We start from the raw sequence: 27,022 nt of genomic DNA on the forward strand, positions 1-27,022 counted from the left end.
CTACTGTGTGGAAATGACCAGTGTTAATTATGGTACTTCAGGTAATGTTCAGAGTAACAGTCACTAGATAGTACTTTATTAGCACTAAATACTGACGATGTTTTGAGCCTTCGAATAAAATTTAACATGGTGACAATATTTGCTATACATTCCCTAAATACTGCAAAACACACAGTTTTCTGTAGAATAAAGAAATAATTAGCATATAAGTCATTCTTATTTATTCAGTGAATGAAGGATTATAGGAATGAAAGACATCCATCAGTATTTGCCTTCAGAGAGCTTACAGTATAGTTGACATGACGGAACTAAACTTATCATAGAAACACAGCATGACCACAGACATGCAGAGGGTACTTGGGAAGCAAACACTCAGGTTTAGGGCTCAGCAAAGCCTTCCTGAAGGAGACATTTGAGGTGAGTCTTGAAAGTTAAATTTGATTTCTACAGGTAGTGAAGGAATAGAAGAGTGTGAGGAGACTGGAAGAGCATTAGAACACTGGGATTCTAAGCAGTTTGAAAGGCTAGGTTACACATGGAAAGTGACAGACAAAGCCGAACTGTCGACATTTATGATTATGGAAAATGGAGCCCCAACCATGAATCATGGCTTAGGATAAAATGAGCTAGCCTTAAATACTGGATAAATAGTTTTCACACAGCTCCTTAAATATTATTTTTCAGTCACTGACCAACTATATTTTTTCTAGAAAAAAATATTAGTATATAAATATTTATAGTACACATAGTATTTACTTCTATCTTCAAAACTTCCCAGGAGTTCACATATGGAAGCGTGGACTTAGCACTTGCTCCTTTATTTCTCTGTTTCATTATAAATAAGAAGCTTTGCTGTGAATAATTTCTTATACAGTATTCTTTTATACCTGAGGTTGCAAACTAGGGGCCCACAAGCAGTCCTGACAGGTTTGACTGCACAGTGATATAGTGTTTGTTTACTTGTGTGTTTTTTTAACTGAATCCGGATTTAAGTGAATTGAGGCAGAAAACGGCGCACCTCAATTTCCTACCCTAGCATTCCCTTAATGCCATATACCTGTCTAAATTCACACATACATGTTCCCTTTCTGGTTTCTATATATACTGAATTGCTAATTAATTTACTTGGTTTTAAATTGAGTCAATATCTGAAAATGTATAACTAAATTGTACTAAGAATAAGAAATTCAGGGTCTCAGAAATTATTTTCTTTAAAACCCCCATTTTTTATTTATAAAGACCCAAGTGAGGCATAAGTAGACCCACTAACTAAAGTATAACACCAAATCCATGTATTTTATTCCTAGAAAGCCACAAAAACATTCTCTAGTGCATTTACTTATTGAGCACGGTTAGAACTGTGGGTCATCCATCTTGTTTTAAATTCCACACAACAGTAGCAAAGTAAAAGTAGCTAAAGCAGCAAAAGAATGTCACAATAGTGAGGCGGAACAGCTAACAGAATAAAGAAAGACAAAACAAAAACTAGAAAATGACACAAATCTGAAAGCCCCAATAGTATATGCTTGGTATAAGTCATTTAGTGTAAGAATAAATGGTTAAAACTATAGTCAAACAAAATATTTTCTTTAAGAAGGTAAACAAAAATATGCAGCTTTTTCCCTTTTTTAGTTCTGGATAGAAAATCTTTTTTAAAGTTGTGGCTAAAATGACTTAGCTCTCAGCTATACTAACTATGGGTCTAGCTAACTATTCAAAGTACTTGAAAAATTATATACATACCCCAAGTTCATCTAAGAACATGATCATACGATGTTTATTACTTTTGATGAAAGGATTGACACCTTCCATATAGGGCTCCTAAAAATATAAAAATGAAAAGCTTACTATATGCATCAAAAACAAAGACTGTCTGATCTATATAACAAAAACCTACATCTAACAAGAATTCTTATAAATCTGTGTCCATCAGTAGCAAAACATGTTTACAAGAATCATACAGTGACAATATTTTCATTCTGATAAAAGCAAACAACTATACTAAGGAACTGGACTATTTTAATGAAAGAATAAATTCTGGAATGAGAACAAATCAGAACACATAGCCTAGCAGACACAAATTGCTTATGTGGAATTCATTCAAAAATAATTACTGAGAAACTATTATTTGCCAAGCACTATGACAAACATGGGCCCATCCCGAAAGGCAGAATCTAGCAGAGAATACAGGGAATTACAGTGTGCTAAGGACTGCAACAGGAAAATATACGATTCAGATAAATTCAAAAACTAAGCCAGACATATAAACTGCTCTTCATACTAAAATCTTAAGTGTACTTAAAAATATGCTATGTTGTTAAATAGGAGAGGATTAGTATTAACACAAGCTCTCTTAAAATCAGTAAGAAACTCAAGAAGAGATAAAGACCTCATTTGTAAATTTTAAAGAACTAGACATGAAAAATTCAGTTTCTCTAAGAGTAATGAAATAATGAAACAAACATTATGCCTATCGTTCATCAAGGCTGTGGGGAGCAAAGTCTTAGTAAGATCCCTACCATGATATTAACAGTCCTAAGGTTATGGGATCACAGATGGGTGTTTTAAAAGCTCATTCGAGTTTTGAAATTTACAGTGAATATTTATATGAATTAAATTTTTTGAAAAATGGATTGGAGTGCATTTAAACATATGCTGATTTTTATATTTAAAAGTGGGAGAATTTGAGTATTCTGAAAATTGAAGATAGTTTTCTATAATGGTTAGAGTGGTGTTTTTATTTATTATTATTATTATTTTTTAAATATATCTTTATTGATTTCAGAGAGAGGAAAGGAGAGGGAGAGAGAGAGATAGAAACATCAATGATGAGAGAGTCATTGATCGAGCCCGCAACCCAGGCATGTGCCCTGACCAGGAATCGAACCCCGATCGCCTGGATCCTAGGTCGACGCTCAACCGCTGAGCCATGCCCGGCAGGGCAGAATGGTGTTTTTAAAAATTCCATTATTAAAATGTAAAATCTAAACAAAACATTACAAAAATACATCCACATATCAACAAAAATATAAATTCTCTTTATGAAATACCCATTATTGTAAATTTACTTAAGCTATATTTTGTGATTTTACCATATCAAAATTTCACACATGAATGATATTTTAAAGAATCAAATTTTTTTTTACCTTAGCTCCAAATTCCACAAGATTAGCTAAGTTCTGCACAGACTTAGCCACTAATATCAATGTTCTTGCAGCAATAGGAGATGGGGAATCTATAAAAGAATTGGGCAGAGCTAATGACACCAACTTCAGAAGTACTTCCAGGTAAGACCATTATAAACTTAGGACATTAATATTTCTTTCCTGTTAAAAATACTACTGTTCTCCCACTTACAACTCATAAATTTTTTTTGTATGTATGACCCGTGTAATTCAAAAGAACTTGAGTAAAGGGGGAAGTGCTGAATACACTTATCAGTGCTTCTAGTTTTGTGAAAAGGGTACTTACTGCAAGGCTCAGCAATTCCCAGCAGGTGCATGTTTCAGAATACCTCAAAGCTTTATCTTTACTGCTAAAATAACTGTCACTCTGTACACCCTCCGTGACAATTCACAAAGCTAATTTCAACCCAGTCAGGTTACTAATATGCAACCTGAGCAATTCCCTGCTCCAAACCCCCAGTAACTACAAATAATGCACTTTAAAGTTCAGTAACAAAGATAAAGCCTCTAGTCTATTTTTAAGAGAAAAACATGTGATTTAATAAACCTTTGAAGTATTTCAAAGATTAGTCAGGAAACAATTCCTTATAGAATACAGATACTAGGATGTAAATGAAAAGTATCTGTAGCTATTAAAATATAAGCCCTGAAACATAAGATAATTATTTAACAGTAAAAAACTATAGGGAGTCTGCCTTCCTGATTTTAGATTGTACTCTTTGTATCTTAAGCTGCTAAACTATAAATAGTATTGCCTAGTGGTTCAGAGGCCAACATTCAGATAAATAAATCTCTCCAAAAGAATTATAAACCCTTAATTTTTAACAGACCATAGACTTAACCATTTTAGTAGCAACAGAAGACAATGACAGAAATGAGATGGCTATAAAGATAAAAACTAAAATATTCCAAAATATTTTAAATATAACTTTGGACTTCAAATTATTAAGATAATGGTTCAGGTTCCTTATTTTAATAATGGCTCATTATTACATTCATAATGGCCACACAGGTAATAAGCAAAACTGAATCTGGTTTATTGGAAGTTAAAAATGGCTGATTAACATTATGTAACTGGTGACACGAAATCTCTAATGGAAAATCTCTGAAGAGCCACGTTCTTTTAAGTAGTCGAAGCGCACTGCTGCAACTGTAGCACAAAAAGCTCTTCCCCCCCAACTTGAAAAGGCCAAGATGCAGATAGGAAAAAGTCATGACAATAAGAGTTTGAGACACAGGTAGAAATGGAAAAAACCTGGTATGTATCTAATCATGTCATCTCAGGCTTCAGAAATTAGATAAGAAGGTAAAAGAAGCAAAATGGCAAGAAAAGGTAAAGAAAAACCATGTAAACTTACTAGATAGAATGAAGATTTATTCTAATTTTTTAATTTCAAAATTTATCAAAAATTGATTACCTGAGATGATATTGAACATCCGTGGATTTAGGATGGCAGGACAGATAAGTCGAAGAAAAACAAAACCACTGAATGGGAAGAAACATTTTTTTTTAGAAAACTACATTAAAATAAAAATTTTTAATACTCATAGAACCATGAACTTAGAATATAGGGAAGCACAAACACAGCTTTAAGAAAATAGCTAAAGTATATTACTTTAAGAACATATTTATCTTCTTCTTAAACATATTCACTTTTCCCAAATTTGGAATTTTAGATTTACTTTGGGCAGATTTAAATTACATTTATAGTATTTACTATCTTGGCTACTATTTATTTATTACAAGCTAGTAGTACATTTTAAATTTAATTGGAGAAAGCAGTGTCCTTAAAAACACTTAAGAATTTCTAGAAAAACTACAGGAGCACAAATATATTTTTATGGATACAGAGTTCTGGAAGGTCCTAAAACTTCCATTCTTTCAATTCTCTCTCTATTTAAACAGAACCCTGTAAAGTCTGTTACAAATCAGGTTGATTCTATTGACTTTGTTGATGAGTTGTATAAAAATAAGAATTCATTGTACTAGGAAAAAGGTGACTCCTTGATAAATGAAACTGTATATAATGGAATGCTGATAAGCTTTAATGGCCATAAAGAAAAAGACATCAGATTTTCTCAAGTTAACAAATCTTCTCAAATTGTAAAAGAATATGGCCTAGCAACAATGTCATATATGATTTTACCTGCTAATCTTACTCAGGGAAAAATGTACAATATAAAACTACCAGCTTATTTAGATTTTTCCTAGCCTGCCTCCTTCAGTTACTGATAGAGAGTATATATGTTGTATATATGTTGTCATGTAGACAGTCTTTCTCTAATTTCCTTTTAAGAGGAATCCACACTAATAACTGACCTCTTACTTGCCCCTTGTAAAGAAAGAATTATTCCCAAATAATTCTTGATAAAATAGTTGATAAAATTCCTTCTAGAAACTAAAATAACACAGTCTCAGTTCTCTGTGAGAAGGGATAACCCAAATCACAGCATTTACTTTCCAACATGTGACAGTGTGCTAATTTTGCACTCTTACAAGGTGAATATGCTGCTACTTAGCAGTTGTTGCAATTAGAATATACAACAATCATTAAGTCTTTAAATTTGGGTTTATTTTAAATTAATTTATGAAGAATCTTGTATAAATTCTACTCAGACATATTCTGATACTTAAGTGTTAGAATCTGAAATACAACCTGGCAACATCAAACCACAAAAGTGTTTCAATGTGCAAATCTACTTTCAATTTTAAGAGGGATACTAGGTATCTATACATTTAAAAGCTTATTAGAGGCAGAAATCATCACCACTGGGCATAAATGCCCCTTAAAACAGCTTACAGTATCAAACAGTTCACAGGAGAATTTTCTGCTGTGCTTGCTTGACAAGTATGCTTGTTTGAAACTTAGAGTTTATAGAAGTGTTAATTTACATCACACATACAGCTGTGCTGAAATGTATGCTTGTAATTCTTTTTTATTCTCAATCACTATGAAAGCCAAGAAATACAGAATCCACAATTCTTAAATATTCATGTCATATGATTCTAAGATTTTACCTGTAAAAAGAGTAGAAACCTCTAGAAAGTTTAGGTTGCAGGCCAGATTAAAACACATTTTCAAATCTAACTGTATGATACTGGGTTTTTTAGTGGTTGGGTTATTTTTTTATGAGACATAATATGACTGGCAGTACATATTCTATAATAAGTTATATCATTATTAGACTACTACATTCTCTGATGCTTTTTCACTAAATTTCCAATTGGCTTGAATGGATTGGGGTGTGCTTTACAAAAGCCTACAACAGTATTAAGAATATGAGATTGGGTCTTAGAAGTTTAGTCGTTAGTTCTGTCTTCGCCACTAACTTTGCAGTTCCTCCTAATTACCGCACAATAAGTGCACTGCGACACAACTTCAGAACTGGACGCTCTGGTTGGAGATTAGCCCACAGTCACAGACTGTGTTACAAACCAAGTAATATCCAAATGGCTCAATTATTGCTCTTTTAGCACCAAATTACTCTCTCTGTCTTTCTCTCCTTCCTTCCCTCCTCCCTCCCTGTCTATAGGTAAGTATGTGCACATTTGTGCACATATGTATGTGTATGAAGAGTACTGTAAAGTTAGCTAGATTTTGTTTATTATATATCTTTTAACCTCATTCTATAAAATAAAAATCCCAAAGAGTTAACTGACTATATATAAATGTTTAGGTTTGATATCTAAGTAATCTCATAGTAACTTCCAAAAAAATAACACAGTAAGTTAGGAGCCATCTGAACTCCAAAAATAGAACAGGGCCAGAATAAAAGTAAAAGAAAAATCGTACACCGTATACTGCCAGTCTTCAAATTTTCACTATTACTCACTTCATTCTCAGTGTGTGCCATACACAGTGCTATAACAAATGAACTGCTCAGCCTTACCTGACCACTCTTGTTCTCATGGTGGTATTTGTAGGCCACTTGTGCTGAACAGATTTCTGTAAACACCCGTAAATATATCTCAGTGTCCTGCCAAAATAACACAATCATCTCAATACAGAGAGCAAGTGAAAATACTTATTTCATTATACCCCAAGTTTAATTTACCGAATACATGACATTTGAATGCAACTGACCCTTTCCCCTCAAAAAGTACTTGGTTTCAAAATAATGAGAGAATCAAGTTTTCATCATTAATTAGTTTTCTGCATTTGCTTTGGAAGAAATCTTACCATATTTACATTACTTCTGTATTAATGAAAAGTATGAAAAAAGTATTGGGATGAGAATACAGAGGAGCTAATGAGTTCAGGTTCTGGGGAGATAGATGTTGACTTACAACTTCTACCTGATTAACTGGATAGAGAGACGTCTTTTATCATTTCCTCAAATCTAAGACTGTACACCTCTGTTCATTCCCGTCACTACATAAATCAGACATATGGACTTGTATAAAAATATGATTTATTTTACTTAATGTAAATATTTCAGGCGTTTCTTCAACTCTCAGTCTTTTTCCTTAAACACAATTCATTTTGTAAAGATTAAAACCCCTACCTTTTTCAAGGTATCCTAACATTAGGACAGTGGAAAAGCTTACATGTTTTAGAAATACAAATGTTTCAAAACGCAGATACAAAATTGCTTGTCAAATTAAAATTTCACCACTTACGGTGGAAGTATTTCTGAAGCCATGAATATTTTCTCCACAAGCTCTGAAAGTATGTTCAATAGGTGTGCTAAATTAGTGTTCACATCTTCATTTTTTTCTAACTTTGAAGGACTTAACTAAGAGAAGGAATAAATGAATATAAATGCATCTTGGCAATGATAAACACAAATGAATCAAGGTAACTGAACAGTTGCTTTCAAGGTTCTGTATTTTTTATTTTTCGATCTATATTAGTCTTTTGGGGAAGGTATAAATAGAAATTTTTAAGTAGTTTACACTCTGAAGCTCCTTGGGTTTGTTACCCTTAATTCCCAATTACGTTGACCCTTGAACAACACTGGCTTACAAGGACTGTTTTCAATAAATACTTGCACTTTTTGACCTGTGATTGGGAGTCTGAATACAGAGGGCTGACTACATGCACTGATCTATACCTTTTTATATAGGGGACATGCACATCCACAGATTTTAGTATCCTTGGGGGTCCTGGAACCAATCCCCCACCAATATAGAGGGAACAACTAAGTTTTGGGGGAGTAAAAAGTTTTATGTGGATATTTGACCGTGCCGGGGGAGGGGGGGCCCCTAACCCCCACCACCCGGGCTGTTCCAGGTTTAATTGTACTGAATTGAAGAGCAAGCTATGATTATTCAACAACTTCCAGTTGCTCCGGAATTAACACCAGTGTTGAAAGTTCTCGTCTGTTCATTTACCAGATTTTACCACAGATTTTTACACACAAAATTGGATTAGGCTTTATTTTTAATATAATAGTCTCAACTAAAAGACACACACACAAAAAAACACAAACCAGCTTTAGTGGTCACATAGTCACAAATATACTAGGGGTATTTAAATGGGAAAATGACCACAGTTTATAACAAAAAATCTACCTTAATTCTCCTTGAGGAAAAATACAGCTTTTCTCAACAGGATAAGACTTATTTTATGACTAATAAAATACCATATGCCTTGGACAGAATCATGAACCTTTCTCAAAACTTTCCCCGTATAATGTGAGTGTTCTGATCTAGAATCAATGGAGTAGATTTATCTATATACGTCTAAATTTCCCAGCCTGGATCCAGCACCCAGGCACTCTGAAGACTTGCTAAATTTCTCTATGCTTTACAGTTAGACCAAATGTGGTGTTACTCTAGGTTTTCAACACAAAATCATCACTTTATTCCCTTTAATTAGTAAAAATTGACAACTTAATGCAGAATTAACATTGATAGCTCCCAGTGTATAGTCAAAAACAACTTATTTTATTAATTTTGTGTTAGAGCCACAAATATATTCAGTATTCTTCTGTAGTAGTTCTACCTTCAGAATAAAATGAGAGAATAGCCATGAGAATCCACTCTTTATCTTAATGGTTTATTATGAATTTATACTGTAGCCTTTTTTTTTCTTTTTTTCTTTTGTGAGGATTATGTCATACTACTCCCAACACCCTCAAGAAACTTTCAAGGACAAACCTAACTGATTATGATGTGCTACATAGAACTTAACTGGATTATACAACAACAGTTTCCAGCAGAAACTTCAGTTTATGTTATTCACACCTTCTGAAAGTAGCATATACTTTAGAAAGCTAATATATGTTCCTTAAAATGTATTTTAACAATAAAGCATTACTTACTAAAATATGCTCTCTGATCAAATACTTAAAACATTAAATTCTTACCTCACAAGACTGCTTGCTTTCCATTATCTTTAAAATGGAGTCTTTCAAAGCATGGTGAACAAATTGTGTAGCAGTGGCTTTCATATACTGCTCCATCAGGGTGCTCGCAAGTGTTGTGGCTCGAAATAACGTAGTGGCCTCATCTACATAAATATATTAAGAGGTTATCTGTAAAGGGTTGTACTAATGTGAACCAAGTGGAAATTAAATAAATTCATTTTTCCTTAACCATTTTCCCCCAACAATTGTAACCGTTAAAAGTATCAATTATAATGCCATCCTATATTTCTATACAATTAACTCTTCAAAAGGTTTCATATCTATTACTGCATTAGCTCATAAACAGGAGAAGGGATTAATACTACCATGTTCATATTTTTTTAAATAAAGGCTTAGAATGGTTAGGTGACTTGTCTAAGACCAAACAGCCAGTTAGTGACAAAACTAGGACCAGAATCCAGCTTTGCTGTCCACTGAGCCCATGCTTTGAAAAAATCTAATTTCCAAATAAAAATATAACATAAATCCCAAAATAAGTTAATTTATTAGCCTCAAACATGGCTACTGACTTAATAAAATCCTAAAACACACAAATGTCGCCAGTGTAAAATGCATATCTCCACCTTATCCTTCCTGACTAATCTGTGCATTTTTACATTTTCTACGGTGAGGAAATAGTTTTAGATTTTACAGTTTACTTGGGGAAGCCTAGAAGCAAACACTGTCACTGAGTCAGAGTGCTGGTTGGAAACAGGTTATTCTGACATCTGTAAACTGTTACAAAGCACTGTGTGCCTCGCTGTTGTGCCTCAGAACTACCCATCTGCAGAATCTAGAAATAAAATTCAGCTGACACCCAACTTTTGTGCAATAAATTAATTTGCCATGACAGAGGCTTGTATTAGAAATACCAACCACCCATACTAGCCAGCATACGAATCAGAACTGACATTCTAACTGTAATTTTTAGTGAGGGAAAAACAGAATAACTTATTTTGCAAGATGATTTAACTTTAATATATTCTAAGATAGAATCCACATATATTTGATATTTAAAATCAAACTGTTCACACAATTTTTAAAAGTATCACACTAATACATCCATACTGTACCTTCCATGCTTATTTCTCTGTCATTTAGTGTACATAACAACAATGATTCAAGCTTTTCATGAAGAAAAATCTTCAGTAGGATGCTAGCCAGTAGTGTTCGGTCCTGCCCACACACGTGTGATAAAGCATAGACTACATGGAGTTCCTTTTGCAGTATAAGCTAAAAATGACATCAAGAAAGATTGTTAAATCACAATCTTGTTAAAGCACAGCATTAAGCATTCTCAGTGAGATTAACAGAAAATATGTTCTCATATTTAAAAATATGTTGTATTGAATAAATTCATTTTAAAAAGAATGAATTTATAGCCTACATATTTGTGTCTCCTGAGACCAACCTCATACCACCACAAGGCTGTTCAACCCTCTTTGCCTGTCAGTGTGCCACTAACCTATGGAATTACTACATTTAACTTAATGGATCTTTTGTGAAATTTAAATATTTCTGTTAATGCCATCAAAAATAATTAGACTGGTAAGTAAATAATACCTCTTTAAATTCACTGTATTCTTCTTCTGGCATGATTTTTTCCATAGAATATCGTGCTCGGACACGCAGGGATCCTGGTTCAATACCTTTTAACGGTATATGGGAGCTGAGCAGAAACCATTCATCTGTGGCATGCCCTTTCTGTAACCGGTTCAACTGGCAGCGCATAAATACTTTGATAGAAAAACATCAAATGATTACTATCTAAAAAGATGACACTATAAAGTAGTCACACAAGCAAATTATCCTGCTATTTCACCTCCTCTACAGTGTTAAATGCTTTATTAAAGAAGTTTTCAGTGATATCACAAATTCAATACTAAATGTTTACTTCATTCACTGAATGTCTACTATGTGCCAGACTGTTATAGGCAGGGACGTGGAATACAGACATGATTAATACATGGCCTCTGATTTGCATGGAGGCCACAGTCTAGCCAAGAAGGCAAGAAATCAATTATAATACAGTGTGATAAGTGCTGTAACAGTGTTTAATGATAATGGAGTACAAAGAAATAATATCTAATTCAGCCTGTAGAAGTTAAAAATCCATTCCAAACAGGAAACCCTTAGGCTGACTTATAACAGGATCTGGAGCTGGAACTAAATATAAAGGTAGAGAAAAGTGAGAGAAGGGGGGAAAGGGGACACAAGCACAGTCCAAACAGAAGGTATGGTGGATGCCTTTAAAATCCATGGATAATTAAGAGCTATAAGAAAGCTTGTATAGCTGGAGACAGGATATACAAAAGATTACGCAGTGAGAGCAACTGGGGAGGAGTGGATCAGAAAAGGATCTTTCTTCTGTGTTATTATGGGGGGTGGGGGTTGGATTTTATCTTAAAAGTAAGGGGGAACCACTAAAAAAGGTTAAGTATTTAACACAGGAATTACAAAATAAACATTTTATAGAGAAAAAATTCAGGCTTTGACCTATCTGTTAATAATTCTCTCTCTCAACATGACGTTGAAGAAGGTATTAGCCTAATGCACACCTATGTCAATAGCTAAATCCCACTGCCACCTGTTTCAGCAACATGCTGGGAAAAGGTGCTGCTGAGGTAATAAACTGGGAGGGTTTGACCACCAAAAGTGAACAAATATAATCGTGTTTAAAGAATTTTTTTTAAATAGAGTGTTTTTTTTTCACTTACTTGCAAAGTATAGGAAGTAGGAAAAACCTAAACAATAGAAGGGGTAGGGGAAGAACTACAGGAAGACGACCACCTTATGTTTTCTTGTACTTCCTACCCAGTGGGGAGGGGAGGCAGATCTGTAATTCAATCCTAAAGGTTTAGGTTCACAGTAGGTACAATTTAGCCATATCAGTAATTTTTAGAAGCACAAAAAGAAACTACCTCAAATTATACAATTTGTACTTCTACTTTATTTTTCATTTCTATTTTCAATTATATTACATTATGAATTTTAAAAGGAATTTCTGTATCAACTTACAGATATCAGGATCTTTGCTTTTCTTTGTTTTATTACTAAGAGTTATTTCAAATCTGTTGATGTCAGGAGGAAGATCACTAAAGGAGCAAAAAGAAAAAGAGTTAGTAAAATGTCCTGGCATCAAACTATCTAATTTCTTTATCTCTAATATCCAATAAGGTTCATATTTTGCTACTAAACAACTTGAACGTGTTAGATTTACAACTAGATTCAAAACATGTTTTATTGCTTGGCATATAGGAATACAGACAAGCAAATTACACTTTCCCTACCATCTTTAACCTCCTCAAGTAAATCCTGGAGACCTTTGTAAACATCTAGAATGTGTGTGTGTGTTAGTAAACAGTTTAGGAATTGTAAGTAATGCTAATTCCTATTAATGACTAGGTGAAAAACAAAAGACATAGCACTTTACTAAAAAAATTGAACAAATACAACAGAAAAAAATATATATATATGTACTATTAAAATGCCTGGATTATCCTCTTCTGACGGTTTAGATATAGAAACTCCCCTCACCCCCCCAAAAAAGGAATGAAAATGTGATATGGTAGAAAATAATTTAATGTAATGATAAAATAAGACTTACTCAAAGACAAACTCTTCTGACCAGACAGGGTTGTGCCCTTCCCTTGCATGAGTTTTTGCTACCTGGACACTATTCAGGTAGATGTTGCAATAGGGGTTAGTAAAATGTTTTATTGGGAGTTTATGGGCTTCTTCAATATGTAAAACAAGACTGCTGACCTAAAGAAAGCACAAAAACTGTTAACCCAGATTTCAAAAATTATGCATTAGGTTTCAAAAGCAATTACTGTAAATGTAATTTTGTTTTACAGGTTATTCCTCTAACTATATTCATGCAGAAATAATGAAATATACCTTTATTATTATAAAACAAATGGTTCAGAGAAAAGGAAGAAGATTCTGTATTAAGTAAACAACTCTCACAGCTCAAATCAAAATCCTGTGTGTTATATAAGGCTCATCTGTAAGATTGAATTTCTATAAAGAGATCCACAGCTATAAAATATTTTTTAAAACAGATTCTACCTTTTCATTCTACAGAAAAGTTTACAGATCCAAAAGAGCATAGTTTGTTTTGATGTCAAAACTCAGACCGGCTCCCCTCCAGCACCAGGTCCTCTTTGCTCTCCTGCCACCTGCTGCCTGCCTTGTGCAAACAGCTTCTCTAGCCTCCTCTTCCTCAAGTATAAAATAAAAACAAAGCTCACACTGCAAGTTGTTGTAAAGATTCAAAATAGTATGTGTAAAGCACACGGCAGAGTGCCTGACATATAGGGAGGGTTCGAGAGAGATTAGCTACATCATATTATACTCATAAATGATCATTTTATGACTAAAGTCTCACACAAGATGCAATCTGTAAAAATTCAACATGCTTTTCCATTGCTTAAAAAATGTTAAAATACATTTTGAGAACACACAGTGATTATGTGTAAATTAAATTTCCTTGGGGAGTCAGTCTTTTGGTTACAGGGAATATAAAATTATAGTAATCTTAGTATTAACATTTATCCATTTCCAATAGAACAATATGTTAAAATCACCATGCTTACTGGAAATTCCCATAAATAAAACAAGAGTTACTTTGGTCAGTAAATACTGGACTAAACTTCCCTCAAAACTCCAGGATGTTAAAATTACTTGATTTTTAAGCAGATATCCAGAGAAACTATGAAGGGAGGGAAATGCAGGATGTAAAGCTGACTGCGCACCTTAGAAGAAAAGGCCCCATAAATGAACACACAGGGCACATGAGCATTTCAAACAGGCAGAACGGGGCACTGCCTTGGGGTTACACAGTACACCTCAGAAACAACTTCTATACAATGAAGAACCCAGGAGTTTACCGGGATTAGTAATTTAAGTAAGATGATCTTTTCAATAAGTACCTGTAGTTCTAGTTTTTTTGAAAGAGGCCAAAATACTTTTTTAAGAAAAAAAAAAAAGTGCCCAACAGAATAGTTTCTATTACTGTTTGTTTGGTATTGTTATTTTGAGTGGAAGAAAAAACCCCTTTGATCTGTATTCAAAAGATGGCATTATGGACTAAGTACCCAGCAAGCATATAAAGAGCATTCTCTTCCATAAAAAAAATAACCATTTCTCCTGCTACTGAAGCAAATGGGAGCTTTAAAATGCCTAACAAGATTAATTTCTCTTAAGAACTCTGAAGTATTGGAAATGTTGCCCAAAACAGTGCATATTGAAATAAAAATAAAGAGCAGAGTGAAAACAAAATGTGACAATCACAAATCAAAGAAAATTAATTTCACCTGACGCAAGCGTTTATTAGCTGTCCCTGGACTACTTTTCCGTAAATTGCAAAATGCCTGCAGACCTTTCATCCAATCCTACAAAAAATAAAAGCAGTTCAAAGAAATGTACTAGTGTAGTTTAGTTTCCAATTATCAGTACTTCTTTCCTTCTTGAGATGGCCATTTCTAAACTCACAGTACTGTGCATTAATATATTCATACCCCAACAAAGTAAAACTGATCCAAAAATTATAATTCTGATAAAACTTATATTTCTGTAGACTAAGTTAATATTAAGTGTACCAATAAGTGGCCATTAATTAGCAAAAAAAATTATATATAGGTAAGCTGTTACACTTGAGGTTCCCTAAGGCAGAATTAATGTATTTTATGAAAGGAGGGCTGACTACAAAACCAATGGATAATGTGATGACTAATTTGATGACAAGCACTGTAATCTTTACTTTAGACCATGATATAAGTAGAGATGTGTAAGGGGATCTGGGTTATTTGTAGGCCTTTCAAATATAACATTAAGATTTAAAATTTTCCAGCCTAATATTCAAATTAAATTGTAGCTACATTTAAAAATGTTTAACCATCTAGTGCTCTGGAGAAAGGAGAAAAAAAATTTACATTTATCAAAAATAAAGCTAGCCCAGCCGGGCATGGCTCAGCGGTTGAGCGTCGACCTGGGATCCAGGCGATCGGGGTTCGATTCCGGGTCAGGGCAAATGCCTGGGTTGAGGGCTCGATCAATGACTCTCATCATTGATGTTTTTGTCTCTCTCTCTCCCTCTCCTTTCCTCTCTCTGAAATCAATAAAGATATATTTTAAAAAATTAAAAAAAATAAAGCTAAATATTTCACTTCGACGTTACATGTTTCTCTAGAAAGCTGTATACCACTGCTTTATTCAATTATTTCTTTAATTTGTGGGCTATTTCAATGAATCTGAACTTTGCCAATGTTTAGAGAACATCTATATAGTAGAGCAAATTAAGACCTGCTTTTAGAAATGGAAAAGACTAACTAAAGATCTCATAAGCCACCGAAGTAATGAAAATTGGAAATTCCAGTGGTATTTTGGGGCTTTAATATTTGGAAATACAGAATATATATAATACAATAAGGAAATGTTCTATTATACAGCTAAGTGAGACATGCAGTATGTTCTGCAACACATCTTTATTTAGAAAGAGGAGACATGGTAAAATAATTAGAAGATGGGATACTGAATTTAAATTTCCCAACTCAATTTCTAACATTAAAAAGAAAAGTCTAAATTATCAAATGTTTTGAGCCCTACTTTTTAATCTAAAAATTAGGGATATGTACATATAAAATATTTTTATGTTATATGCTAATGAGTAATTGAGGTATTTTATGAAGATTTGAAATGACACTCAGTTATGGCCCATAAAACATAATGGTTCATTCACCAAGTTTATTCTAGAGTCTAAGGTATTTTCATAATTTATTACTGGATATTAATTATGACAGGTTCCACAGCATCTGCTTCATTTCCAGGGTTGGCAAATTATCTTCTATTTCTAACAAAGTTGCTTTCTTTGACCTCTTAACCATCTTCAAGTTCCTTTCATAGAGTATAAGCAGAAATATAGCCATATTTCTACAAAATACCACTAACTACCAAGACCTATTATGGTTCAAAGAAATCAAAATATTTTAAAGATTTTTAGAAACATTTTTTCTTCATAGTATTACTTAAAATTTAATAAAGGTTTTTAGAAGAGCACTGCTCAAAGATCAATGGCTAGTGCTGAAAGCAGATACTATATTTAGACTCAGAGAAAAATAGAAAACTCCTAAAATAGTTTTCTTTCTGATGACTCAACTTCTGTTTGTAGATATGGAATTCAACCAGTGAAGAATAACAACGCTTGTTAGCAAAACTAACTGGCTTACCTTTAGATTGTACTGAGAATATCTATAACCTTTCTGCAGAGAGGATTTTAAATGAGCCTTCCCAGTTGGACTCAACATCATAGAGTATTTAAAGGTCAACTTAAAATGGAGTTTTCATTCCTAATAACCCTTCACTGTGTTTTCCTGCATTTCTTTCAAAAAAATGTTTTACACATGAAAGTTCTCATTCCTTAAAATAAAAAGATTAGATTTCAGACATCCTTTTCATCACTTTATCTTAAATGCAGTAGTTTTCTAGTTAAACAAAACAGGTGTAAGGTATAAAAATTTCTAATCACTATGTTGTATACCTGATCTAATTTAATACTGTATGTCAATTGTAATTGAAAAATAAATTTAAAAAAAAGAAAACATGGGCAAAATGTTTACACTGAAGAAACGATTAACTTACTTCTGCTTGTTCTGGAGTTTCTCCTGCAAAGTAAAAGATGTAATGCTCTTCACTAAAGTGCTGAACTACTATCTGAAAACAGTTTGGCCTTTAAATACAAACAAAAAAGTTATTAGGAAGCTTAACAAAGAGTATTAAATACTAAAGCTACTTAAAAAACCCCCCACAATATATTATTAAATAATGTATATAAAAGTAACGTAATTCTTAATTTAGAGAAATGCTCCATTGTACCAGATCATTACTAAAAAGACAATGTGGGCTGCATATATTTTAGAAAACTTTTTTGTCCGCACTATCAAAATTTTATTAACCTAAGTTTAAAACTTTTTTAACTATGTAAATTTTAAAAGATATTAGAAGGAGAAAACTTACAAAGAAGTTGAAGCAGAAATATTAGAATTTCAAATAGCTAATCCAAACTTTTCAAAAGCAAATAAAATGTTACTAAGTTCACTGTTTCAGGATGATATAAAATATACATTTACATGCACTGAAAAAAGACTACAGACATGGTCTTAGACCAAAAATGTTCTTAATGGTCATCTCTCACTACATGGTGGCTGATTTTAATTTTCTTTTAATTTTCATATACTTTCAAATTTTTTACAACTGACAGTTGTTCCTCCTGTTAAAATGAAAACACCATCTACTCATGCATAATCTTGTTCTGAGGATTAAATTATCTAACAATGGCGTACAGTAAATATTGGTTCTTGCCCTCCTATGGTATGCACTGTACTATAATTCATTTAACATGTAAATAAAATATCGAAGAGTTTATATCTTTCAAGATGTGCTCTAACTAGACTTGAAAATGTTTACAAAATTTTAGTAAGGGCCTTCATGTTTTTGAAACTCAATAAATGTTATTTCTAGTTCTTGCTTTAATCAAAGATTGTATTTAATACTTTAGTGTTAGGAGGTCATAGCAGACTACAAGCTTAACATTTAAGATAAAAGAACCATCTTTTCATGCTCTGAGAATATCATAAAATAATGGAAAATCTAAACTAAAACATTTTGATTCTAAAAGTAACTTGTAGCAGACTAAACCTCCTAGCTGGATAAAATATAAACAAAACAAAAACCAACAGTATGAAGTCCCTGAAGAACAATCCAAGCAGCTAACACTTGAGGGGCCAAGATCACATGAGGTGAGCCAAACATTCTCCACAGCTTTCCCTTTCAGGGCGCGTGCTGATTCCTACACCGTGTGAGGGGAGCAGCTGAGCTGAGATGCTGAGCAGCCCATCAGCACGTCCAGCAGTTCCACAGCGCTGCAGATCAAATGAGCTCCGGCGTTAGGAGAGAAGGCTTTTAGCTGAGTCCCAGCACAGCTATGCCTTCAAAATACGGGCAAATGAGAAACGGGAAGTCCTCACCAACATTTCTACTTGATTCCTGAGAGACTCAATATGAACTACCCCTATTCTAAGTTTCTGGAAGAAGAACAATTTGTTCTGGAAGCAATAACATCAGCCATAGCTTCTGCAGTTCTTCATACACAATGTCCACCGTCCGGTGAAATTAAGTAGGCATTACAGGAATTAGGATGAAAGGACTGAAAAGCCAAAAGAAAAATCAGACAAAAGAGAAAGACCTACATATAATCAGATATTAAGGTTAGATACGACTTTCCAATACTGTAATTAAAATGTTCAAGAAAATAGATAACAAAATAGAGTTTTTCCAGGTAACTGGATCTATAAAAGAATTAAGTGGAGGCCCTGGCCCGGCATCTCAGTGGTTAGAGCATCATCCCAACACACCAAGGTTGTGATGTGGGTTCGATCCTCGGTCAGGGCACATACAAGAATCAACCAATGAATGCATAAATAAGGGAAACAACCAACTGATGTTTCTCTTTCTCTCTCTCCTTCCCTCCCTCTCTCTAAAGTTAATAAATAAATGGAAATTCTAAATTGAAAAATATAATAAAGTTAAAAATGCATTAAACTTCAAAAGAATAGATTAGCAAACTAAAAAATAAATCAGAAGAAAATTCGGCCTGAGGCACAGAGAAGAAAAAATGATGAAAAGCATAGAAAACTTTGTAACAGACACATGGACATAGTAAAAACTATATAATATTTAACACAAATCCCAGAAGATGAAAGAGAATGTGGCAGAACTGTTTAGAGAGATACTGATCAAGAATTTTCTAAAACTGACAAAAGACATCAGAGGTCTGAGTTTAACAAAGAAGCTCTACAAGCATTAGGATACAATTTAAAAGAAAATTACTGTAGGCACATTTTGGTTTAACTGCTGAAAATCTAAGATAAGGAAAAATGTCAAAGCATCCAGAGAAAGATGAAAGTACTATGAAGAGAGAGAGAAAAAAAAGATACATTATCTCCAAAAGAGAAACTACTAGAATGACAAAGAAAATGTTGCAAGGCAGAAAACAATCTTTAAAATGCTGAAAGAAAATAACTGCCTTCCTAAAATTTTTTAAATTTATCTTTATTGTTGAAAGTATTACAGAGGTCCCCCTTCTTGTCCCACTGACCCCTTCTACCTCGCACCTCACCCCAGGCCTTTACCACACTATTGTCTGTGTCCCTGGGTTATGCATATATTTATGTAAGTTCTTTGGTTACTCTCTCCCCACCCACCTGCCCACCCCTGCCTTCCCCCTGAGACCCCTCAGTCTGTTCCATGCTTCTATGTCTCTGGGTCTATTCTGTTCATCAGTTTATTTTCTTTATGACATTCCACATATGAGTGAGATCATGTGATACTTGTGTTTCTCTGACTGGCTTATTTCCCTTCACATAATACTCTCCAGGTCCCACCATGCTATCCTAAAATTTAATATCCAGCAAAAAATCCTTAATGAAGATAAAACAATAAATAATGCAACAGTGAAAAGATAAAGGTGTAAAAGTTCCCACATAAATTTCAATACAATAATGCTGTATCTCTGAAATGTCTTTAACTTGTGCCCTGAAGTGGTTAAAGTTAAGCAGTATAAGAGGGTAAAAAGGAGATAAATGGTGATGGAAGGAGACCTGGCTCTGGGTGGTGAACACATAATATACAGATGATGTGTTACAGAACTGTCCACCTGAAACCGATATAATTTTATTAACCAATATCACCCCAATAGTCAATAAAAATTAAAAAAATAAAGCAGTATTAAGAGTTAGAAGCTTCATATAAAGAAATAGAACGCTAAAAGACCTCTAAATATTGAAAATAATCTGAAAAATTTGTACAGTTGTTCAATTAAAGTGGACAGGAAAACAGCCAAATAAGCAGTGCTATCCAACTAAATATGACATTTTCAGATGCTTTTAGGGCTCTCAAATTGGTTTGCTACGGTTTGAAATGATCTGAACATACCCACTATTTTATTAATAAAGCAATTACAAAAAGAAACCAATTTCTTACCTGTCAAAGAGACTATCGTGAACAACATAGACAGAACATACACTGAGATCTATTAATCCTTTTGGTTTTGTAGCTCGTTTTTCACTCTCAAAATAAATAAGTTGGGCATCACTGCCCTCTAAGATAAAATATAAGTTTTTCCACCGTTTTCCTTTGCCTGTTAAAAAAAAGTTTTCCCTTAGCCAAATGAGAATTGTGAAGTCATATATATTAAAATCATAAAATTTTATCACTGCTGAAAATAAAATTAAACATATTTCAAATTTTTATTGCAAAGCTTAAATAACACACTAATCCTTATAAAATGAGAAAATGTAATTTATCTGTAGAAAATCAACTTTTGTTACATTGCTTGTTTTTTAATGAATCAGAGTAAATGACAAGGGTACCTAAATTATATCTTTGGAAATCTCATTATGATAAATTCTTTAAAATTCTTATTTAGGAGTAATTCTTTTTCAATCGTTAAGAAGAAGAAAAAAACACAACTCTCCCACTAACCATGTGCCCCTCCAGCCCCCTAACATTTCTTAATGTGAAACTGAGGCTAATCTATAAACCAGGAGCATCAGTACCATGAATGTGCCAAGCTTCTCTCTTTTTCAAACTAAGGGGGAGTGGGAGTATGAGGCAAAGAATCAAATGCCCAGCACTGGAACTGACCTCAGGATTTAAAGACATAATTTGAAATACGTAAGTTGTTTCCTAAAACTCTGCTTGGAAATGTAGACTTAATATACCTAGACTAGATTTTGAAGTCTGCTTAGATAAAAGCTCTAATCCAGGGTCAATTACTAAAATAACTGAGGTCAAAACAATTCATTAAATACACATCTCAATGAAAAGTTCAATGCCCAATATTTATAATGCTTCTATTGTAAATAATAAAACACTGAAATTGAATCTTTAGTCTTAAAAATTTATACTTACCCTTTTTCAGAAGATAACCTTTTTTAACAATATTTTTATAAAAGGCATCTTTTGTTTTTCGGCGAATTGTATTATATATTTCCTTGCCATCCACTGTATCATTGAGTACTTGCTCTTGATCCTGAGTTTTTAAAGTATTAAAATTGTTTCATGAATCCTTGATGTAAATTAAGTAAAATCTACTCAACTGCAAATTAAAAGCCAAATTACGTGTCTGTCTAGACATTAAGAAAATGTTTTAAGTACTAAAATCTAAAAGAATGTAAAACATATATTGAGATCATTTGCTTTCCAAAGAAATTCTCAAAAAGGTTTCTTTACCATCCTCTCAAGAACACAGACAATAACCTATTTTCAAAGATACAGTAGTCCCCCTTTATCTCTGGTTTTGCTTTCTGTGGTTTCAGTTACCCAAGGCCAACCACTGTCCAGAAATATTTAATAGAAAATTCCAGAAATAAAACAATTCGTAAGTTTAAATTATAAATTATGCATGCCATTCTGAGTATTGTGATGAAATCACGCCTGTGATGTGAATCATCCCCCTTTCCCACTATATCTGCTACCCACCCATTAGCAATCTCAGATCAACAGTTGAGTTATCACAGTGCCTGTGTTCAAGTAACACTTACAGTAGCGTAACACTATATCACAAAGTCATTCACCTCACTTCATCTCATCACATCATCTCACATCATCACAAGAAGGGTGAGTACTGTACAATAAAATATCTTGAGACCAAAATCACATAACTTTTATTATAGTATATTGTTACAGTTGTTCTATTTTATTATTAGTTGTTAATCTCTTACTCTGACTAATTTACAAACTAAGCTTTATGATAGGTATGTATGTGTAGGAAAAAATAGTATATATAGGGTTTAGTACTATCTGCAGTTTCAGGTATCCACTGGGGGACTTGAAACGTATTCCCCTGGGAAAAGGGGGACTACTGCATAGTCAGTCTTGTGTTTTATAGCAAATCACGCTTTGAAAAGATAAATTTGTCCCAACCAATTTAAGCATAAAGCAAAGTTTGCTTATGTACAAATACGTCTGTGAGATACACTGGGTGATGCAGAAAACTGCACCCAGCTGAACTAAGATACGGGGGAATATACAAAACACACCTCAGGTCCCCCCTCAATTCCCCCAGTGTTATATGTCACACCCATCTAGCCACATCTGGCTAGTTATAACACCACCTGATTTCAGATAATCCTCTTCTTGCCACCTCACAATATTCAAAACACTTCCAATGGTAACTTCCACAAGTAAACCAGATCTTTTTCAAAGTAAATTGCCATATTTATTGTAGTGTTTATTTCTTAACCATTTAACATGTATAAAAACTATGCTACATTTTTATTAGGTCCTTATCTTTAAGTGTCAGTGATGAAGTTTTTGGTGTTGTGCCCCTAACCACACTTTTCCCACTACCCTGTGGTTTTTTACTGCATGACTCTACATAACACTGTGAATTACAGGAATGCTTATGTCTTAACTGCTAACCCTCTCCAATTACAAAAAGAATTATGACTTCAGGAAAAATATAAAGAGAAGAATGCCTTTATAATCTTTCCAAAACAAATCAATCTTCACCATCAGGGTACACTAGACTCAATTTTGGTTTTTTAGTTTCTTTTTTGAGTTCTTACTGTTTGCAGGGATTAGTATTTATGACTTTTTCCCCTAGAGATTTCATGGGTCCATTTGATCTTTTCATAAATCTAGGACATGTGATTTTCATGAATCTTATTTTCCCTATATCTTGAAACAGTCTGCTATTTCACCATCCTAGGAACATTTCATCATTACTCAACAATTACTCCCAAGTATGCTAAAGAGCAGGAATTGGCAAACCGTGGTACATGTGCCAAATTCGGCCCACTGACTGTTTTGGGACATAGAGTTTTACTGGAACGCAGCCACACTCATCCCTTTACATAGCATCTATGGCTGTTTTCACACTACAACAGTAAGGTTTAGTAGTCGAGACAGATACTGGATGGCGCACACAACTAAAATATTTATCATCTGGCCCTTTACAGAACAAGTTGGACAATCCTTGTCTTAGAGGATGATGCGATAGTGAAATAAATCATCTCCATTGCATCACCCTTTGGCTTTTTAAGAAAAACAAAAAACTAGGTTGCCAAGTATTGCATTATCCTTTAAAGAAGAAAAAAGACTATTTTGGTGTTTTTTTTAATTAGTCTTCATTGAAGCTGAAAATGCAGGACTCTTATTTTTCTGCTCATAATAACAGAGAAAATACTGACAAAAGAATATGTTTGACAATTATTAAGAGACTCAGAAGATGAATGCAAAAAAACAGATGGCAGCACTCTGGGGTCTAGTGCTATGATAAAATTGATTTTGATAAGCAAAATCTCAGACTATAATTCTTCAGAAGATATCTGATAAATTTTCTCAAAACTCAAGAATTACCGAGTGAACGATATATTTCTGGGGGGGGGAGGGGGGTGAAGAAATGTAATGTTTCCATTTGTTAGTCATTCAATAGTAAGAATATCACCATGCAATACCTTGTGACAAGAATTTAGAGGATCCTGTTTTGCTAAAAGGAAATAAGACTATTCTTTAAATTTATATTCTTGTGCACCAAGCTTTACTACATATGATTTGTAAATGGAAAAAAGGTAATTTGTATCCAAGTTACTGGAAGACATATAATGTAGAAATTTTAAAAATTCACTGTACTGATCATTCTAATTGATGTTTATTTATAAACCTGAACATAAAAATATTTTAAAGTTATGAAGCAAAGACTGTACTCTCCAACAAAATATGAGCCATCAGTTTTCAAAAGTATTCCACTTGATGACGAAAGTATAGGAACAATAAGAAAGAATTATAAACTAGAACCCAAGAGAGAGAGATTTAAAATCTGGACTCACTTTTCCATTTTGACAGTAAAAGTGCAAGAAGAACCAGAGTAATTATAAGCAAGAACTTACTAGAAATGTATCTGAAATCTGAGTTAGGATTTACAAGGTGGGCATGTTCCAGGTCCGTGCATGACAGTGGGTGAACACACTTCAAACGTAATGGTTTTTATGTAGTATACAGATTGCTTTGTAATCAGAATCAGTTATTTCTCAAGTATTTGATGCATTATAGGCACTTATGCAAATAACAATTTGAGGTTTGTTCAGGTATGAAACAGTAACACAAGAGTGGGGCACACTATATATTTTAAGTAGGTCTTAAAACAACCTTATAACTTAAGTACAAAAAGTTTACTTGATGTCACATGCTATTATTGTCACACAATTATTTTTCTAATTATGAAAATTAAATTAGAAAATTCTAAGCACAAATTCCTTTTGTGAAAAATGTATGACAATTTATAGGCCAATAAATTTTGTGGACTTATGAAATAAATTAAAACCATCATTAACTCAAACAGCCAATGTGAATTAGAATTAAGGATATAGCAATGGGAATGAGTCACAGGATCTGTGATTTGGAGGTAAACACACCTCTGACACTTAGTTAAAAGACCCTGAGCACTGGTTTCTAGAAAGCACATACAACACTATATGTTTTTTTAAAAAGTTAGTTTTATATATGCAGTAATTAGAATAATGAACAGCCAAGGTCTGCCAGAAATGCCAACAAAAGTAGTCCATCAATGCTGACCAGAGTTATTAAGAAGGTGGCAAGGAGGAAGTGAAACTTGAGGTGTATCTTAAACTAGTAGCATTTATACAGGCAGAGAGGAAGAGAGTGACACAGAGCTAGCACAAGCACAATGACATAAGAGATGCTAGTGATAATACAGAGGGTACTTCCTGCTGAAGAGCAGACATTCATTCATTCGATGATATTCTAGACACGGAATACAACACAAAACCCCTGCTCTTGTGCACCTCACATTCTACCAGAAAAGCATGAGGAAATGAAGCAAGACATACAGGGTGGGCAAAAGAAGATTTACAGTTGTGAGCACATGAAACAGTTTATTCTTGTATTATTTATTAATATTTGCATTATTTTCCTTAAGGACGACTATAAACCTACTTTTGCCCACCCCTGCACTAAAATGTGACAAGATTATGATAATTCCTGAATTTATATTAAGCATCAGAATAATGATTCCCATCCCCCTCAGCAATTGCAATGAGTATTAGGTATAACCATCTGAAACTAACTTGTTAGGAGGCGGAAAATCAAGAAGTTAGAGACACTACAAGTCACTGTACAAGTTTTGTTGGGTCTGCAAAACCTCTCACAATCCTCCCTTAAAATCCCTGGGCTGTCAGGCCCTCTATGTTCCACATACCCTGTTTTACCCCTGCTACAACCTTTCCCCACCAAACTTCAGAAAGTACGATGAGGAAGAAACGGAATAATTAACCTCCCTACGTCTTAAGCAACTAATATTCAACAGGCCCTCTTGTTCAAGGCCAACATTTCCTCTTGTGTTCTGGACTTTCATCACGCTGCCTTCTCGAGGCCCTTGTGACCAGGTACTGCTGCTCCCCACCCCTCCCCACCGCAGTCACTCTTACAATGGGCTTTGCTCACAGTACAGACATGCTCAAAACCCTCTCACCGTAAAACTACAGACAAATAAATGGACAGTTTATGCACTCTAGGCCCGACATTTTGTTCTAGCTATCATTTTTTATTTAGTTTCTTCACTTAACCAAGCTCACCTAGAGAAGCCTGGCTGTGATTTCTCCTTGCTGTCTCTGCTTTAGCCTCCAATAAACTCACTCCTTGACCCAGTGCAACTTGGCTTCTGCCTCCACCACTGCTTCTATTCTAAAAAAGCCATCAAGTACTTCCTAATTATCTACAACATAAATAAAAACTAAGCGATTCTTTTTAATTTACTTTCTGAAAGAATTTGAATAATCCTGTTTTAAATTCAATCCAATTTTATATGCGTGAGTGTGTACATAAACATACCACCAAAAATGCATTTTGAAATAAAATGCTAATTATTGCAAAAAAAAACCAACAACACTGACCTGCATTGGTACAGGTTCCTTAAGATAATAACCTTCAACAATTTGTTCTTTTCGATAGTGATCTATGATGTCCCCAATGCTGTTAAAATAAAAATTATTCACATTGACATAATTTGTCTCATAAAAAATACAAATCTTGAAAATACCAGCAAATCCTATTAGCAAAGATTATCTACTTGCAAGTTTTTTTCAAAGCACATAACCAAAATACATTATTTTAGAAAAACAAGAATGTTCCCAGTATCGGTTTATAATCAGAATACCGTAGTCAGAGATTTCCAATTTTCCATATACATACTTAAGAGTCACTATTAAGTGAGAAAAGAATTAAAAATCTACTTTTTAAATTTTCAATAAGAGTATCTGTGAGATTAAAAGAAGGAACAGCCCGGCCAGGCGTGGCTCAGCGGTTGAGCATCGACCTAGGATCCAGGCGATCGGGGTTCGATTCCCGGTCAGGGCACATGCCCGGGCTAGGCAGCCGATCAATGACCCTCTCATCATTGATGTTTC

General features: G+C 33.9%; 2 protein-coding genes across 11 annotated transcripts in view; one reads left to right on the top strand and one right to left on the bottom strand.

Annotated features, from left to right (window-relative positions):
* Nucleotides 1-27,022, top strand: part of CCNH (cyclin H) — a 52,131-nt gene that overhangs the window by 23,839 nt on the left and 1,270 nt on the right. For 3 of the 7 annotated variants that reach the window (XM_081131208.1, XM_081131210.1, XM_081131211.1), the window contains one exon: nt 13,623-14,825. The exons of 1 other annotated variant lie outside the window; for it this stretch is intronic. In XM_081131208.1, the coding sequence (XP_080987334.1) occupies nt 13,623-13,856 (234 nt within the window). In that variant the 3' untranslated portion in view covers nt 13,857-14,825. Of the gene's footprint in view, nt 1-11,146; nt 11,410-13,393; nt 13,418-13,622; nt 14,826-27,022 lie in introns of those variants that run through there. 3 more of the 7 variants (XM_081131217.1, XM_081131212.1, XM_081131216.1) reach the window with 3 other exon arrangements.
* RASA1 (RAS p21 protein activator 1) overlaps nt 1-27,022 on the bottom strand; it is a 93,221-nt gene that overhangs the window by 5,053 nt on the left and 61,146 nt on the right. For 2 of the 4 annotated variants that reach the window (XM_081131207.1, XM_081131204.1), the window contains exons 9-23: nt 26,510-26,588; nt 21,507-21,627; nt 20,577-20,733; nt 17,178-17,265; nt 14,855-14,932; nt 13,144-13,301; nt 12,555-12,631; nt 11,100-11,272; nt 10,610-10,769; nt 9,498-9,640; nt 7,807-7,922; nt 7,077-7,163; nt 4,604-4,671; nt 3,147-3,235; nt 1,744-1,821 (exon numbers count right to left, since the gene is read on the bottom strand). In XM_081131207.1, the coding sequence (XP_080987333.1) occupies nt 1,744-1,821; nt 3,147-3,235; nt 4,604-4,671; nt 7,077-7,163; nt 7,807-7,922; nt 9,498-9,640; nt 10,610-10,769; nt 11,100-11,272; nt 12,555-12,631; nt 13,144-13,301; nt 14,855-14,932; nt 17,178-17,265; nt 20,577-20,733; nt 21,507-21,627; nt 26,510-26,588 (1,672 nt within the window). The remainder of the gene's footprint in view (nt 1-1,743; nt 1,822-3,146; nt 3,236-4,603; nt 4,672-7,076; nt 7,164-7,806; nt 7,923-9,497; nt 9,641-10,609; nt 10,770-11,099; nt 11,273-12,554; nt 12,632-13,143; nt 13,302-14,854; nt 14,933-17,177; nt 17,266-20,576; nt 20,734-21,506; nt 21,628-26,509; nt 26,589-27,022) is intronic. The other 2 variants (XM_081131205.1, XM_081131206.1) reach the window with 1 other exon arrangement.

This window comes from Miniopterus schreibersii (genome assembly GCF_964146895.1).
Source record: "Miniopterus schreibersii genome assembly, chromosome: 3".
Lineage (NCBI taxonomy): Eukaryota > Metazoa > Chordata > Mammalia > Chiroptera > Miniopteridae > Miniopterus > Miniopterus schreibersii.